This window comes from Oncorhynchus mykiss, chromosome 6, assembly GCF_013265735.2.
Source record: "Oncorhynchus mykiss isolate Arlee chromosome 6, USDA_OmykA_1.1, whole genome shotgun sequence".
Taxonomy (NCBI): domain Eukaryota; kingdom Metazoa; phylum Chordata; class Actinopteri; order Salmoniformes; family Salmonidae; genus Oncorhynchus; species Oncorhynchus mykiss.
The window spans coordinates 91906814-91921813 of NC_048570.1; the positions used below are offsets into that span (position 1 = coordinate 91906814).

At 45.9% G+C, this 15000-nt stretch overlaps 1 protein-coding gene across 4 annotated transcripts in view; it reads right to left on the bottom strand.

Moving 5' to 3' along the window:
* Positions 1–15000, bottom strand: part of LOC110500502 (homer protein homolog 2) — a 165048-nt gene that overhangs the window by 101871 nt on the left and 48177 nt on the right. For 2 of the 4 annotated variants that reach the window (XM_036981534.1, XM_036981533.1), the window contains exon 2: positions 6133–6295. In XM_036981534.1, coding sequence (XP_036837429.1) covers positions 6133–6295 — 163 coding nt within the window. The remainder of the gene's footprint in view (positions 1–6132; positions 6296–15000) is intronic. The other 2 variants (XM_036981536.1, XM_036981535.1) reach the window with 1 other exon arrangement.

The window sequence follows — 15000 nt, forward strand, 5'->3', positions numbered from 1 at the left end:
GTAAAGTTAGGTGGAGGAGGAATAATGGTTGTGGACTGTTTTTCATGGTTCGGGCCCCTTAGTTCCAGTGAAGAGAAATCTTAACGCTACAGCATACAATAATGACATTCTAGACGATTCTGTCCTTCCAACTTTATGGCAACAGTTTGGGGAAGGCTCTTTCCTGTTTCAGCATGACAATGCCCCCCGTGCACAAAGCAGAAATGGTTTGTTCAGATCAGTGTGGAAAAACTTGACTGGTATGCACAGAGCCCTGACCTCAACCCCATTGAACAACTTTGGGATGAATTGGAACACTGACTGCGAGCCGGGCCTAATTAGCCCAACAACAGTGCCCGATCTCACTAATGCTTATGGCTGAACAGAATCAATTCCTCGCTAGGAATGTTCCAACATCTTGTGGATAGCTGCCCTGCTTCCAGTTCATTTGTCACGTCCTCTGCATCCATTTTGCCGTCACGGGTTCAGAGTTTGTTATAACAAATTTATTGATGTGATTATGCTACGCTACGCTACGCTACGCTACGCTACAGGTCAGATCCTATTGATGTGATTATGCTACGCTACAGGTCAGGTCCTATTGATGTGATTATGCTACGCTACGCTACGCTACGCTACAGGTCAGGTCCTATTGATGTGATTATGCTACGCTACGCTACAGGTCAGGTCCTATTGATGCGATTATGCTACGCTACAGGTCAGGTCCTATTGATGTGATTATGCTACGCTACGCTACAGGTCTGGTCCTATTGATGTGATTATGCTACGCTACAGGTCAGGTCCTATTGATGTGATTACGCTACGCTACACTACACTACAGGTCAGGTCCTATTGTTGACTATGCTACGCTACGCTACAGGTCAGGTCCTATTGATGTGATTACGCTATGCTACAGGTCAGGTCCTATTGATGTGATTATGCTACGCTACAGGTCAGGTCCTATTGATGTGATTATGCTACGCTACGCTACGCTACAGGTCAGGTCCTATTGATGTGATTACGCTACGCTACAGGTCAGGTCCTATTGATCCGATTATGCTACGCTACAGGTCAGGTCCTATTGATGTGATTATGCTACGCTACGCTACGCTACAGGTCAGGTCCTATTGATCCGATTATGCTACGCTACAGGTCAGGTCCTATTGATGTGATTATGCTACGCTACGCTACAGGTCTGGTCCTATTGATGTGATTATGCTACGCTACAGGTCAGGTCCTATTGATGTGATTACGCTACGCTACACTACACTACAGGTCAGGTCCTATTGTTGACTATGCTACGCTACGCTACAGGTCAGGTCCTATTGATGTGATTATGCTACGCTACAGGTCAGGTCCTATTGATGTGATTACGCTACGCTACAGGTCAGGTCCTATTGATCCGATTATGCTACGCTACAGGTCAGGTCCTATTGATGTGATTATGCTACGCTACGCTACAGGTCTGGTCCTATTGATGTGATTATGCTACGCTACAGGTCAGGTCCTATTGATGTGATTACGCTACGCTACACTACACTACAGGTCAGGTCCTATTGTTGACTATGCTACGCTACGCTACAGGTCAGGTCCTATTGATGTGATTACGCTACGCTACAGGTCAGGTCCTATTGATGTGATTATGCTACGCTACAGGTCAGGTCCTATTGATGTGATTATGCTACGCTACGCTACAGGTCAGGTCCTATTGATGTGATTATGCTACGCTACGCTACGCTACAGGTCAGGTCCTATTGATGTGATTACGCTACGCTACAGGTCAGGTCCTATTGATCCGATTATGCTACGCTACAGGTCAGGTCCTATTGATGTGATTATGCTACGCTACGCTACGCTACAGGTCAGGTCCTATTGATCCGATTATGCTACGCTACAGGTCAGGTCCTATTGATGTGATTATGCTACGCTACGCTACAGGTCTGGTCCTATTGATGTGATTATGCTACGCTACAGGTCAGGTCCTATTGATGTGATTACGCTACGCTACACTACACTACAGGTCAGGTCCTATTGTTGACTATGCTACGCTACGCTACAGGTCAGGTCCTATTGATGTGATTATGCTACGCTACAGGTCAGGTCCTATTGATGTGATTACGCTACGCTACAGGTCAGGTCCTATTGATCCGATTATGCTACGCTACAGGTCAGGTCCTATTGATGTGATTACGCTACGCTACAGGTCAGGTCCTATTGATCCGATTATGCTACGCTACAGGTCAGGTCCTATTGATGTGATTACGCTACGCTACGCTACAGGTCAGGTCCTATTGATGCGATTATGCTACGCTACAGGTCAGGTCCTATTGATGTGATTATGCTACGCTACGCTACAGGTCAGGTCCTATTGATGTGATTACGCTACGCTACAGGTCAGGTCCTATTGATGTGATTATGCTACGCCACAGGTCAGGTCCTATTGATGTGATTATGCTACGCTACGCTACAGGTCAGGTCCTATTGATGTGATTATGCTACGCTACAGGTCTGGTCCTATTGATGTGATTATGCTACGCCACAGGTCAGGTCCTATTGATGTGATTATGCTACGCTACAGGTCAGGTCCTATTGATGTGATTATGCTACGCTACGCTACAGGTCAGGTCCTATTGATGTGATTACGCTACGCTACAGGTCAGGTCCTATTGATGTGATTACGCTACGCTACAGGTCAGGTCCTATTGATCCGATTATGCTACGCTACAGGTCAGGTCCTATTGATGTGATTATGCTACGCTACGCTACGCTACAGGTCAGGTCCTATTGATGTGATTACGCTACGCTACAGGTCAGGTCCTATTGATGCGATTATGCTACGCTACAGGTCAGGTCCTATTGATGTGATTATGCTACGCTACGCCACAGGTCAGGTCCTATTGATGTGATTATGCTACGCTACAGGTCAGGTCCTATTGATGTGATTATGCTACGCTACGCTACAGGTCAGGTCCTATTGATGTGATTACGCTACGCTACAGGTCAGGTCCTATTGATCCGATTATGCTACGCTACAGGTCAGGTCCTATTGATGTGATTACGCTACGCTACAGGTCAGGTCCTATTGATCCGATTATGCTACGCTACAGGTCAGGTCCTATTGATCCGATTATGCTACGCTACAGGTCAGGTCCTATTGATGCGATTATGCTACGCTACAGGTCAGGTCCTATTGATGTGATTATGCTACGCTACGCCACAGGTCAGGTCCTATTGATGTGATTATGCTACGCTACAGGTCAGGTCCTATTGATGTGATTATGCTACGCTACGCTACAGGTCAGGTCCTATTGATGTGATTACGCTACGCTACAGGTCAGGTCCTATGTATGTGATTATGCTACGCTACGCTACAGGTCAGGTCCTATTGATGTGATTATGCTACGCTACAGGTCAGGTCCTATTGATGTGATTATGCTACGCTACGCTACAGGTCAGGTCCTATTGATGTGATTACGCTACGCTACAGGTCAGGTCCTATTGATGTGATTACGCTACGCTACAGGTCAGGTCCTATTGATCCGATTATGCTACGCTACAGGTCAGGTCCTATTGATGTGATTATGCTACGCTACGCTACGCTACAGGTCAGGTCCTATTGATGTGATTACGCTACGCTACAGGTCAGGTCCTATTGATGCGATTATGCTACGCTACAGGTCAGGTCCTATTGATGTGATTATGCTACGCTACGCCACAGGTCAGGTCCTATTGATGTGATTATGCTACGCTACAGGTCAGGTCCTATTGATGTGATTATGCTACGCTACGCTACAGGTCAGGTCCTATTGATGTGATTACGCTACGCTACAGGTCAGGTCCTATTGATGTGATTATGCTACGCTACGCTACGCTACAGGTCAGGTCCTATTGATGTGATTACGCTACGCTACAGGTCAGGTCCTATTGATCCGATTATGCTACGCTACAGGTCAGGTCCTATTGATGTGATTATGCTACGCTACGCTACAGGTCAGGTCCTATTGATGTGATTATGCTACGCTACAGGTCAGGTCCTATTGATGTGATTATGCTACGCTACAGGTCAGGTCCTATTGATGTGATTATGCTACGCTACGCCACAGGTCAGGTCCTATTGATGTGATTATGCTACGCTACGCTACAGGTCAGGTCCTATTGATGTGATTATGCTACGCTACGCTACAGGTCAGGTCCTATTGATGTGATTACGCTACGCTACAGGTCAGGTCCTATTGATGTGATTACGCTACGCTACAGGTCAGGTCCTATTGATGTGATTATGCTACGCTACAGGTCAGGTCCTATTGATGTGATTATGCTACGCTACGCTACAGGTCAGGTCCTATTGATGTGATTATGCTACTCTACAGGTCAGGTCCTATTGGTCACGCGCATGTGATGCATACATGTGTCACGTAAAGAGAGCGAAGGGGGTTGAGGGAATGTTTTTCCTAAAACAAAATGAGGGATTTCAGTAACAGAACTTTTCAGTCAGAAATGGCAACATGGACAGCGTGATAAACACTTGTAGTTCTCTGTGGTCGATGCAGCAGAGAGGAGAGAGAGAGTCAAAAACATAAATATATCATTAACACAGAGCAGCAAGTCTGAGCACAATCAAATCAGATGCACTCGGACTCCCTCTACTCATTCGCGTGTCTTAAATTATTTCATCAAACAGTTCGCTTAAAGCATCAGACAGGCTCAGTGAATATAGTTGATTTGATTAAAACACAGAGGATGCGTCTTTATATGGTTGCCTAAGATAGGTTTGTTGTTGTTGTTGTTGTTGTTGTTGTTGTTGTTGTCGGGGACAACCCTAGTTGAGAGGAAAGAGATAAACATTTGTTTCAGTCATTTCACCAACCGTCCAACCCTGTTCCCTGGGACACAGCCAGCCATCCAACCCTGTTCCATGTGACACAGCCAGCCGTCCAGCCCTGTTCCCTGGGACACAGCCAGCCGTCCAGCCCTGTTCCCTGGGACACAGCCAGCCGTCCAGCCCTGTTCCATGTGACACAGCCAGCCGTCCAGCCCTGTTCCATGTGACACAGCCAGCCGTCCAGCCCTGTTCCCTGTGACACAGCCAGCTGTCCAGCCCTGTTCCCTGTGACACAGCCAGCCGTCCAGCCCTGTTCCATGTGACACAGCCAGCCGTCCAGCCCTGTTCCCTGTGACACAGCCAGCTGTCCAGCCCTGTTCCCTGTGACACAGCCAGCTGTCCAGCCCTGTTCCCTGTGACACAGCCAGCCGTCCAGCCCTGTTCCATGTGACACAGCCAGCCATCCAGACAGACAGAGACATCCATCCAGACAGCCAGACAGAGACATCCGTCCAGACAGACAGAGATAGACATCCGTCCAGCCAGACAGCCAGAGACATCCGTCCAGACAGACAGAGATAGACATCCGTCCAGACAGACAGACATAGACATCCGTCCAGACAGACAGACATAGACATCTGTCCAGACAGACAGACATAGACATCCGTCCAGACAGACAGACATAGACATCCGTCCAGCCAGACAAAGATAGACATCCGTCCAGCCAGACAAAGATAGACATCCGTCCAGCCAGACAAAGATAGACATCCGTCCAGCCAGACAAAGATAGACATCCGTCCAGCCAGACAAAGATAGACATCCGTCCAGCCAGACAGACATAGACATCCGTCCAGACAGACAGACAGAGACATCCGTCCAGACAGACAGACAGACACATCCGTCCAGACAGACAGACAGAGACATCCGTCCAGACAGACAGAGACATCCGTCCAGACAGACAGACAGACATCCGTCCAGACAGACAGACAGAGACATCCGTCCAGACAGACAGACAGACATCCGTCCAGACAGACAGACAGACATCCGTCCAGACAGACAGACAGAGACATCCGTCCAGACAGCCAGAGACATCCGTCCAGACAGACAGAGACATCCGTCCAGACAGCCAGAGACATCCGTCCAGACAGCCAGAGACATCCGTCCAGACAGCCAGAGACATCCGTCCAGACAGCCAGAGACATCCGTCCAGACAGCCAGAGACATCCGTCCAGACAGCCAGAGACATCCGTCCAGACAGCCAGAGACATCCGGACACGTCCTGACTCCCCACCACCCGAACACGTCCTCCCAACCCTAACACACTCACTCACCCCTACCTTGGATCCATCTACACTGATGATGCGGTAGCTGTTGCGTGTGGAGTCGTAGAAGTAGGAAACGGTGACTGCCTGTTTGCTGGCTGGGACCCAGTTCTTCTTGGTGGTCGGGTCAATCTGGAACACATGGGCCCTGGTGGTGAAGATTGGCTGCTCCCTGCACGAGACAAGGAAGAGATGGAGAGAGGGAAAGAGGAGGAGGAGAGAGAGGGAAAGAGGAGGAGGAGAGAGAGGGAAAGAGGAGGAGGAGAGAGAGGGAAAAAGGAGGAGGAGAGAGAGGGAAAAAGGAGGAGGAGAGAGGGGGAAAGAGGAGGAGGAGAGAGAGGGAAAAAGGAGGAGGAGCGAGAGGGGGAGGAGGAGCGAGAGAGGGGGGAGGAGGAGCGAGAGAGGGAGGGAGAGGGATGAGAAGGAGAAGATTAGGAGGAGACCTCTAGTTTGGGTTGGAAGCTCTAGTAATTAATGGTTTGGGGTGTTAGAAACTCCCATGTATTCTATAGGTCAGTCTAAGAGCACATGCATTAGCGTGGAAATACTGAAAGTAACGGAAGTCAAAAACACATAAGAACTAGATGACAGCAGGTCAGGTTCTGTGGTGTGAGTTGAGTACTGGGAGAGATCCAGGTCAGTAGATGACAGCAGGTCAGGTTCTGTGGTGTGAGCTGAGTACTGGGAGAGATCCAGGTCAGTAGATGGCAGCAGGTCAGGTTCTGTGGTGTGAGTTGAGTACTGGGAGAGATCCAGGTCAGTAGTTTAGCCTGCTGCAGTGTAACATATTGCTGTAGCAGTCACCTGGGATGCCAGATCCTCAGTTTCCCTCCCAGTGGAGAGCAGGTGTTAATGTAACACTAACCCTGGAAATCACCTGGCAACCCGCAGCCAATTAGCACTTCATCAGCCCAAGCCTCTCACAGGAGGGAAGGAAAACACACAGGCACTACACGAGCCCTATCAAGTTATAGGGAGAAGAAACACCACCACAGACACAGTCTCGGCTGCTCACAGGGTATCAGAGTCCTCCTGGTCAGCTGTTTTAATACCCGGCTGCATTAAGACTAAGGCTGGTAATTGCCGAGGACATCACGATTCCATATCACCACCATACTTTAGGTGTGATTCCATATCAACACCATACTTTAGGTGTGATTCCAGATCACCACCATACTTTAGGTGTGATTCCATATCACCACCATACTTTAGGTGTGATTCCAGATCACCACCATACTTTAGGTGTGATTCCATATCACCACCATACTTTAGGTGTGATTCCATATCACCACCATACTTTAGGTGTGATTCCATATCACCACCATACTTTAGGTGTGATTCCATATCACCACCATACTTTAGGTGTGATTCCAGATCACCACCATACTTTAGGTGTGATTCCATATCAACACCATACTTTAGGTGTGATTCCAGATCACCACCATACTTTAGGTGTGATTCCATATCAACACCATACTTTAGGTGCGATTCTCACAATTCTCAACCAATATTTTATTGTGATTTGATGTTCCACACATATAACTCACTATATGTCTCCTGCAGAGAGAAGAGAGACATGAGAAAACTAAATGTTGATCAGTCAGGGAAAGTGTTGAAAACACATTGGCTCACAATTTAAAGATGGAGAACAAGCTATAGGATGAAACATACCTAGGTGCAGGGTCAGACTATTAGAGCTAGCTAACGCTACCTACTAAAAATACCACACACACACACACACACACACACACAGAGCCGTCGGAAAGTATTCAAACTCCTTGACTTTTTCCACATTTTGTTACGTTACAGCGAAAATGGAAGGTGAACCTTCGCCTCAGTCTGAAGTCCTGAGTGCTCTGGAGCAGGTTTCCATCAAGGATCTCTCTGTACTTTGCTGCGTTCATCTTTCCCCTCGTTCCTGACTAGTCTCCCAGTCCCTGCTGCTTAAAAACATCCCCATAGCATGACGCTGTCACCACCATGCTTCACTGTAGTGATGGTGCCAGGTTTCCTCCAGACGTGAAGCTTGATATTCAGGCTAAAGAGTTCAATCTTGGTTTCATCAGACCAGAGAATCGTGTTCCTCATGGACTGAGTCCTTTAGGTGCCTTTTGGCAAACTCCAAGCGGGCTGTCATGTGCCTTTTCCGTCTGGCCACTCTACCATAAAGGCCTGATTGGTGGAGTGCTGCAGAGATCGTTGTCCTTCTGGAAGGTTCTCCCATCTCCACAGAGGAACTCTAGAGACCATCAGGTTCTTGGTCATCTCCCTGACCAAGGCCCTTCTCCCCCAATTGCTCAGTTTGGCCGGGCGGCCAGCACTAGGAAGAGTCTTTGCGGTTCCAAACATCTTCCATTTAACAATGATGGAGGCCACTGTGTTCTTGTGGACCTTCAATGCTGCAGTCATTTTTTGCTACCCTTCCCCAGATCTGTACCTCGATACAATCCTGTGTCGGAGCTCTACGGACAATTCCTTCGATCTCATGGCTTGGTTTTTGCTCTGACATGCACTGTCAACTGTGGGACCTTTTATATAGACAGGTGTGTGTCATTTCCAAATCATGTCCAATCAATTGACTTTACCACAGGTGTACTCCGATCAAGTGGTAGAAACATCTCAAGCATGCTCAATGGAAACAGGATGCACCAGAGCTCAAATTTCGAGTCTCCTAGCAAAGGGGCTGAATACTAATGTAAATAAGGCATTTCTGCTTAAAAAAAATGATAAAATATGCAAAACAAATGGGAAACACCTGTTTTTGCTTTGTCCTTATGGGATATTATGTGTAGTTGCTGAGATTTTTATTTATTTAATCAATTTTAGAATAAGGCTGTAACGTAACAAAATGTGGAAAAAGTCAAGGGGTCTGAATACTTTCCGAAGGCACAGTATATCTAAAATATATATATATAAATATATATAAATAAATAAATAAATGGTCCCACATCCAAAGTACATCCAGCGAACGGCAGGCCAGGGGTCGAAAACAGATTATTGATGAATAAGGACAAAGGAGGCTGACACGAACTGTGCAGCTCAACAGAAGGGCTACAGTTAGTCGACTTATACAGTCCAGCTCAACAGAAGGGCTACAGTTAGTCGACCTACAGTCCAGCTCAACAGAAGGGCTACAGTGGACTTATACAGTCCAGCTCAACAGAAGGGCTACAGTTAGTCGACCTACAGTCCAGCTCAACAGAAGGGCTACAGTTAGTCGACCTACAGTCCAGCTCAACAGAAGGGCTACAGTTAGTCGACCTACAGTCCAGCTCAACAGAAGGGCTACAGTTAGTCGACCTACAGTCCAGCTCAACAGAAGGGCTACAGTTAGTCGACTTATACAGTCCAGCTCAACAGAAGGGCTACAGTTAGTCGACCTACAGTCCAGCTCAACAGAAGGGCTACAGTTAGTCGACCTACAGTCCAGCTCAACAGAAGGGCTACAGTTAGTCGACTTATACAGTCCAGCTCAACAGAAGGGCTACAGTTAGTCGACCTACAGTCCAGCTCAACAGAAGGGCTACAGTTAGTCGACCTACAGTCCAGCTCAACAGAAGGGCTACAGTTAGTCGACCTACAGTCCAGCTCAACAGAAGGGCTACAGTTAGTCGACCTACAGTCCAGCTCAACAGAAGGGCTACAGTTAGTCAATCTACAGTCCAGCTCAACAGAAGGGCTACAGTAAGTCGACTTATACAGTCCAGCTCAACATGGTGCATAAAATAACACACAACTCGTCGTGACCTTGACACGAATGGGGTACGGCAGCCGACGACCTTACAGAGTTCCACTTCTGAGAGAATGCCAAGAGTGTTATCAAGGCAAAGGGTGGCTACTTTGAAGAATCTAAACTCTCAAATATATTTTGATTTGTTTAACACTGTTTTTTGGTTACTACATGATTCCATATGTGTTATTTCATAGTGTTGATGTCTTCATTATTATTCTACAATGTAGAAAATAGTAAAAACAAAGAAAAACCCTTGAATGAGTAGGTGTGTCCAAACTGTTGACTGGTTGACTGGTTAACTGTTGACTGGTTAACTGGTTAACTGTTGACTGGTACCTGTTGACTGGTAACTGTTTCTATATAAACACTTTCTGTTATTTTATAAATCCATATTTGGAGTCAAATATCGATATAATATCATCCAAAAAATATCACGATATGTCTATCAACTTCCTCCCCCCCCATCAATAATTAAGACGGTTTAAACCTCTGCAGCCCCCTGGTCCCTGTGTGTGTACTGTTGTCGTCTGGTGGACATCTGTTAGGAAGATTATCAACTGTAATTCTTGCATTTCGGACATCATCAAGGGTGTAGGCAACAAGGACGTAGGCAACAAGGGCGTAGGCAACAAGGGCGTAGGCAACAAGGACGTTGGCAACAAGGACGTAGGCAACAAGGGCGTAGGCAACAAGGGCGTAGGCAACAAGGGCATAGGCAACAAGGACATAGGCAACAAGGACATAGGCAACAAGGACATAGGCAACAAGGACATAGGCAACAAGGACATAGGCAACAAGGACATAGGCAACAAGGACATAGGCAACAAGGACGTAGGCAACAAGGACATAGGCAACAAGGACATAGGCAACAAGGACATAGGCAACAAGGACATAGGAAACAAGGACATAGGAAACAAGGACGTAAGATTTACATGTAAAAGGCTACATATTCCACAGCCTATCAGAGGGGGGGGGGGGGAATGACGGTCGACTTTTCAAATCAATGTGAAAACAGGTATTAAATAGCATCTAGACGACCCAGATTGGATTATAATGACATTTGAAGGATACAGCTTCAGGCATCTCTCCCAGCATGACTACTTTCCATTAGGACAAATTAACTCACAACCTCTCTGTTAGTCAGAAACCATTTGAACAACGACTAAAATGAGGGACAATCACAGCGACACACACACATTTAAAATGTCCTCTTAGATCGACCGTCTGTTCAAAATGTGGCCTGCCGGAGTAACAGTGTCATCATTCCCAGGACTACATTAGGCCACATTAACTCAACCTCTGTTTTGGACAATCACACACACACTTTTATAAAAGACTACAGGCTTGGTCAACACTAGATGAGCTGTTATAAAGGACTACAGGCTTGGTCAACACTAGATGGGATGTTATAAAGGACTACAGGCTTGGTCAACACTAGATGTTATAAAGGACTACAGGCTTAGTCAACACTAGATGGGATGTTATAAAGGACTACAGGCTTAGTCAACACTAGATGGGATGTTATAAAGGACTACAGGCTTGGTCAACACTTGATGTTATAAAGGACTACAGGCTTGGTCAACACTAGATGGGATGTTATAAAGGACTACAGGCTTGGTCAACACTAGATGAGATGTTATAAAGGACTACAGGCTTGGTCAACACTAGATGGGATGTTATAAAGGACTACAGGCTTGGTCAACACTAGATGAGATGTTATAAAGGACTACAGGCTTGGTCAACACTAGATGGGATGTTATAAAGGACTACAGGCTTGGTCAACACTAGATGGGATGTTATAAAGGACTACAGGCTTGGTCAACACTAGATGAGATGTTATAAAGGACTACAGGCTTGGTCAACAGTAGATGGGATGTTATAAAGGACTACAGGCTTGGTCAACACTAGATGAGATGTTATAAAGGACTACAGGCTTGGTCAACACTAGATGGGATGTTATAAAGGACTACAGGCTTGGTCAACACTAGATGGGATGTTATAAAGGACCACAGGCTTGGTCAACACTAGATGGGATGTTATAAAGGACTACAGGCTTGGTCAACACTAGATGGGATGTTATAAAGGACTACAGGCTTGGTCAACAGTAGATGGGATGTTATAAAGGACTACAGGCTTGGTCAACAGTAGATGGGATGTTATAAAGGACTACAGGCTTGGTCAACAGTAGATGGGATGTTATAAAGGACTACAGGCTTGGTCAACACTAGATGGGATGTTATAAAGGACTACAGGCTTGGTCAACACTAGATGGGATGTTATAAAGGACTACAGGCTTGGTTAACAGTAGATGGGATGTTATAAAGGACAAAGTGGCAGTAAAGTGACAATATCATTGAAACAGATATGAGTCATTTCCTGTCTGTCAGAGTGAGCTAGAGACAGCCAATATGATCTACCTCCTGGCAGACAGACCAGTCTCTTCTCTTCTTCTCTCCTCCTGTCCTATTCTCAGAGGGCTCTGTACGTGTGTGTGGGTGGGGGGGAAGGGAGGGGGGAAGGGGGTGTTGACACACAAATGCAGAAAGCAAGATGTGTGTGGGTGTGGCCACGCTCCCATCTCCCAGTAGACAGTCAGTGTTCAGTAAACACACAGGCTGAACATGCAGTGCAGAGTCAGCCAGTCAGTCAGTCAGCCAGTCAGTCAGTCAGTCAGCCAGCCAGTCAGTCCGTCCATCCTCACCTGGTCCTGCCACAATACAACACCACTTTTCCATCCCTTCCTGTTACCACACTCTCTGCGGTTATATTTACATACTTGATTTAAAAAAATTCAAACCAGGAAATCAAACCAATGTAAAATGCAGCATGTGTGCAGTATGTGATTGTAGTGTGGTTGTGTGTGTGTGTGTGTGTGTGTGTGTGTGTGTGTGTGTGTGTGTGTGTGGAACCTGTAGGACTCCATGTGGGAGAGAGTGCACACACACACACACACACACACACACACACGTTCATTCTATTTCAGCACAGCTTTATTGATAAGTACCCAGAGGGCGATAGGCATCGCTCCACAGGGCAGCAGAGATGTTTTCATATTCCATTCCTACTAAGGTATCCTAGCAGGACATAGATCTATACTAGCAGGACATAGATCTGTACTAGCAGGACATAGATCTATACTAGCAGGACATAGATCTATACTAGCAGGACATAGATCTATACTAGCAGGACATAGATCTATACTAGCAGGACATAGATCTATACTAGCAGGACATAGATCTATACTAGCAGGACATAGATCTATACTAGCAGGACATAGATCTATACTAGCAGGACATAGATCTGTACTAGCAGGACATAGATCTGTACTAGCAGGACATAGATCTATACTAGCAGGACATAGATCTGTACTAGCAGGTAGCAGGACATAGATCTATACTAGCAGGACATAGATCTGTACTAGCAGGACATAGATCTGTACTAGCAGGACATAGATCTGTACTAGCAGGACATAGATCTGTACTAGGAGGACATAGATCTGTACTAGCAGGACATAGATCTGTACTAGCAGGACATAGATCTGTACTAGGAGGACATAGATCTGTACTAGGAGGACATAGATCTATCCTAGCAGGACATAGATCTATACTAGCAGGACATAGATCTGTACTAGCAGGACATAGATCTGTACTAGCAGGACATAGATCTGTACTAGCAGGACATAGATCTGTACTAGCAGGACATAGATCTGTACTAGCAGGACATAGATCTCTACTAGCAGGACATAGATCTGTACTAGGAGGACATAGATCTATCCTAGCAGGACATAGATCTATACTAGGAGGTATCCTAGCAGGACATAGATCTATACTAGCAGGACATAGATCTACACTAGGAGGTATCCTAGGAGGACATAGATCTATACTAGCAGGACATAGATCTATACTAGGAGGTATCCTAGCAGGACATAGATCTATACTAGCAGGACATAGATCTATACTAGGAGGACATAGATCTATACTAGGTGGAATCCTAGCAGGACATAGATCTATACTAGGAGGACATAGAGCTATACTAGGAGGACATAGATCTATACTAGGTGGTATCCTAGCAGGACATAGATCTATACTAGGAGGACATAGATCTATACTAGGAGGACATAGATCTATACTAGGAGGTATCCTAGCAGGACATAGATCTATACTAGGAGGTATCCTAGGAGGACATAGATCTATACTAGAAGGTATCCTAGCAGGACATAGATCTATACTATGAGGTATCATAGCAGGACATAGATCTATACTAGGAGGTATCCTAGCAGGACATAGATCTACACTAGGAGGTATCCTATCAGGACATAGATCTATCCTAGCAGGACATAGATCTATACTAGCAGGTATCCTATCAGGACATAGATCTACCCTAGCAGGACATAGATCTACACTAGCAGGTATCCTAGCAGGACATAGATCTATACTAGGAGGACATAGATCTATCCTAGCAGAACATAGATCTACATTAGCAGGACATAGATCTACACTAGCAGGTATCCTAGCAGGACATAGATCTATCCTAGCAGGACATAGATCTATCCTAGCAGAACATAGATCTACATTAGCAGGACATAGATCTACACTAGCAGGTATCCTAGCAGAACATAGATCTACACTAGCAGGACATAGATCTATACTAGCAGGACATAGATCTATCCTAGCAGGACATAGATCTACACTAGCAGAACATAGATCTACACTAGCAGGACATAGATCTACACTAGCAGGTCTCCAACAGGACATAGATCTATCCTAGCAGGACATAGATCTATACTAGCAGGACATAGATCTATACTAGGAGGACATAGATCTACACTAGCAGGTATCCTAGCAGGACATAGATCTATCCTAGCAGGACATATATCTATACTAGCAGGTATCCTATCAGGACATAGATCTACACTAGCAGGTATCCTAGCAGGACATAGATCTATCCTAGCAGGACATAGATCTATACTAGCAGATATCCTAGCAGGACATAGATCTACACTAGCAGGTCTCCAACAGGACATGTACAGTGGTGTGTGTTAGTTAAAGGAGGACGGGCTCATTGTGATGGCTGGAATGGAACAGAGTCCATATGTTTGGTGTGTTTGATAAAGTTCCATTTACTCCATTATAATGAGCCTGTCC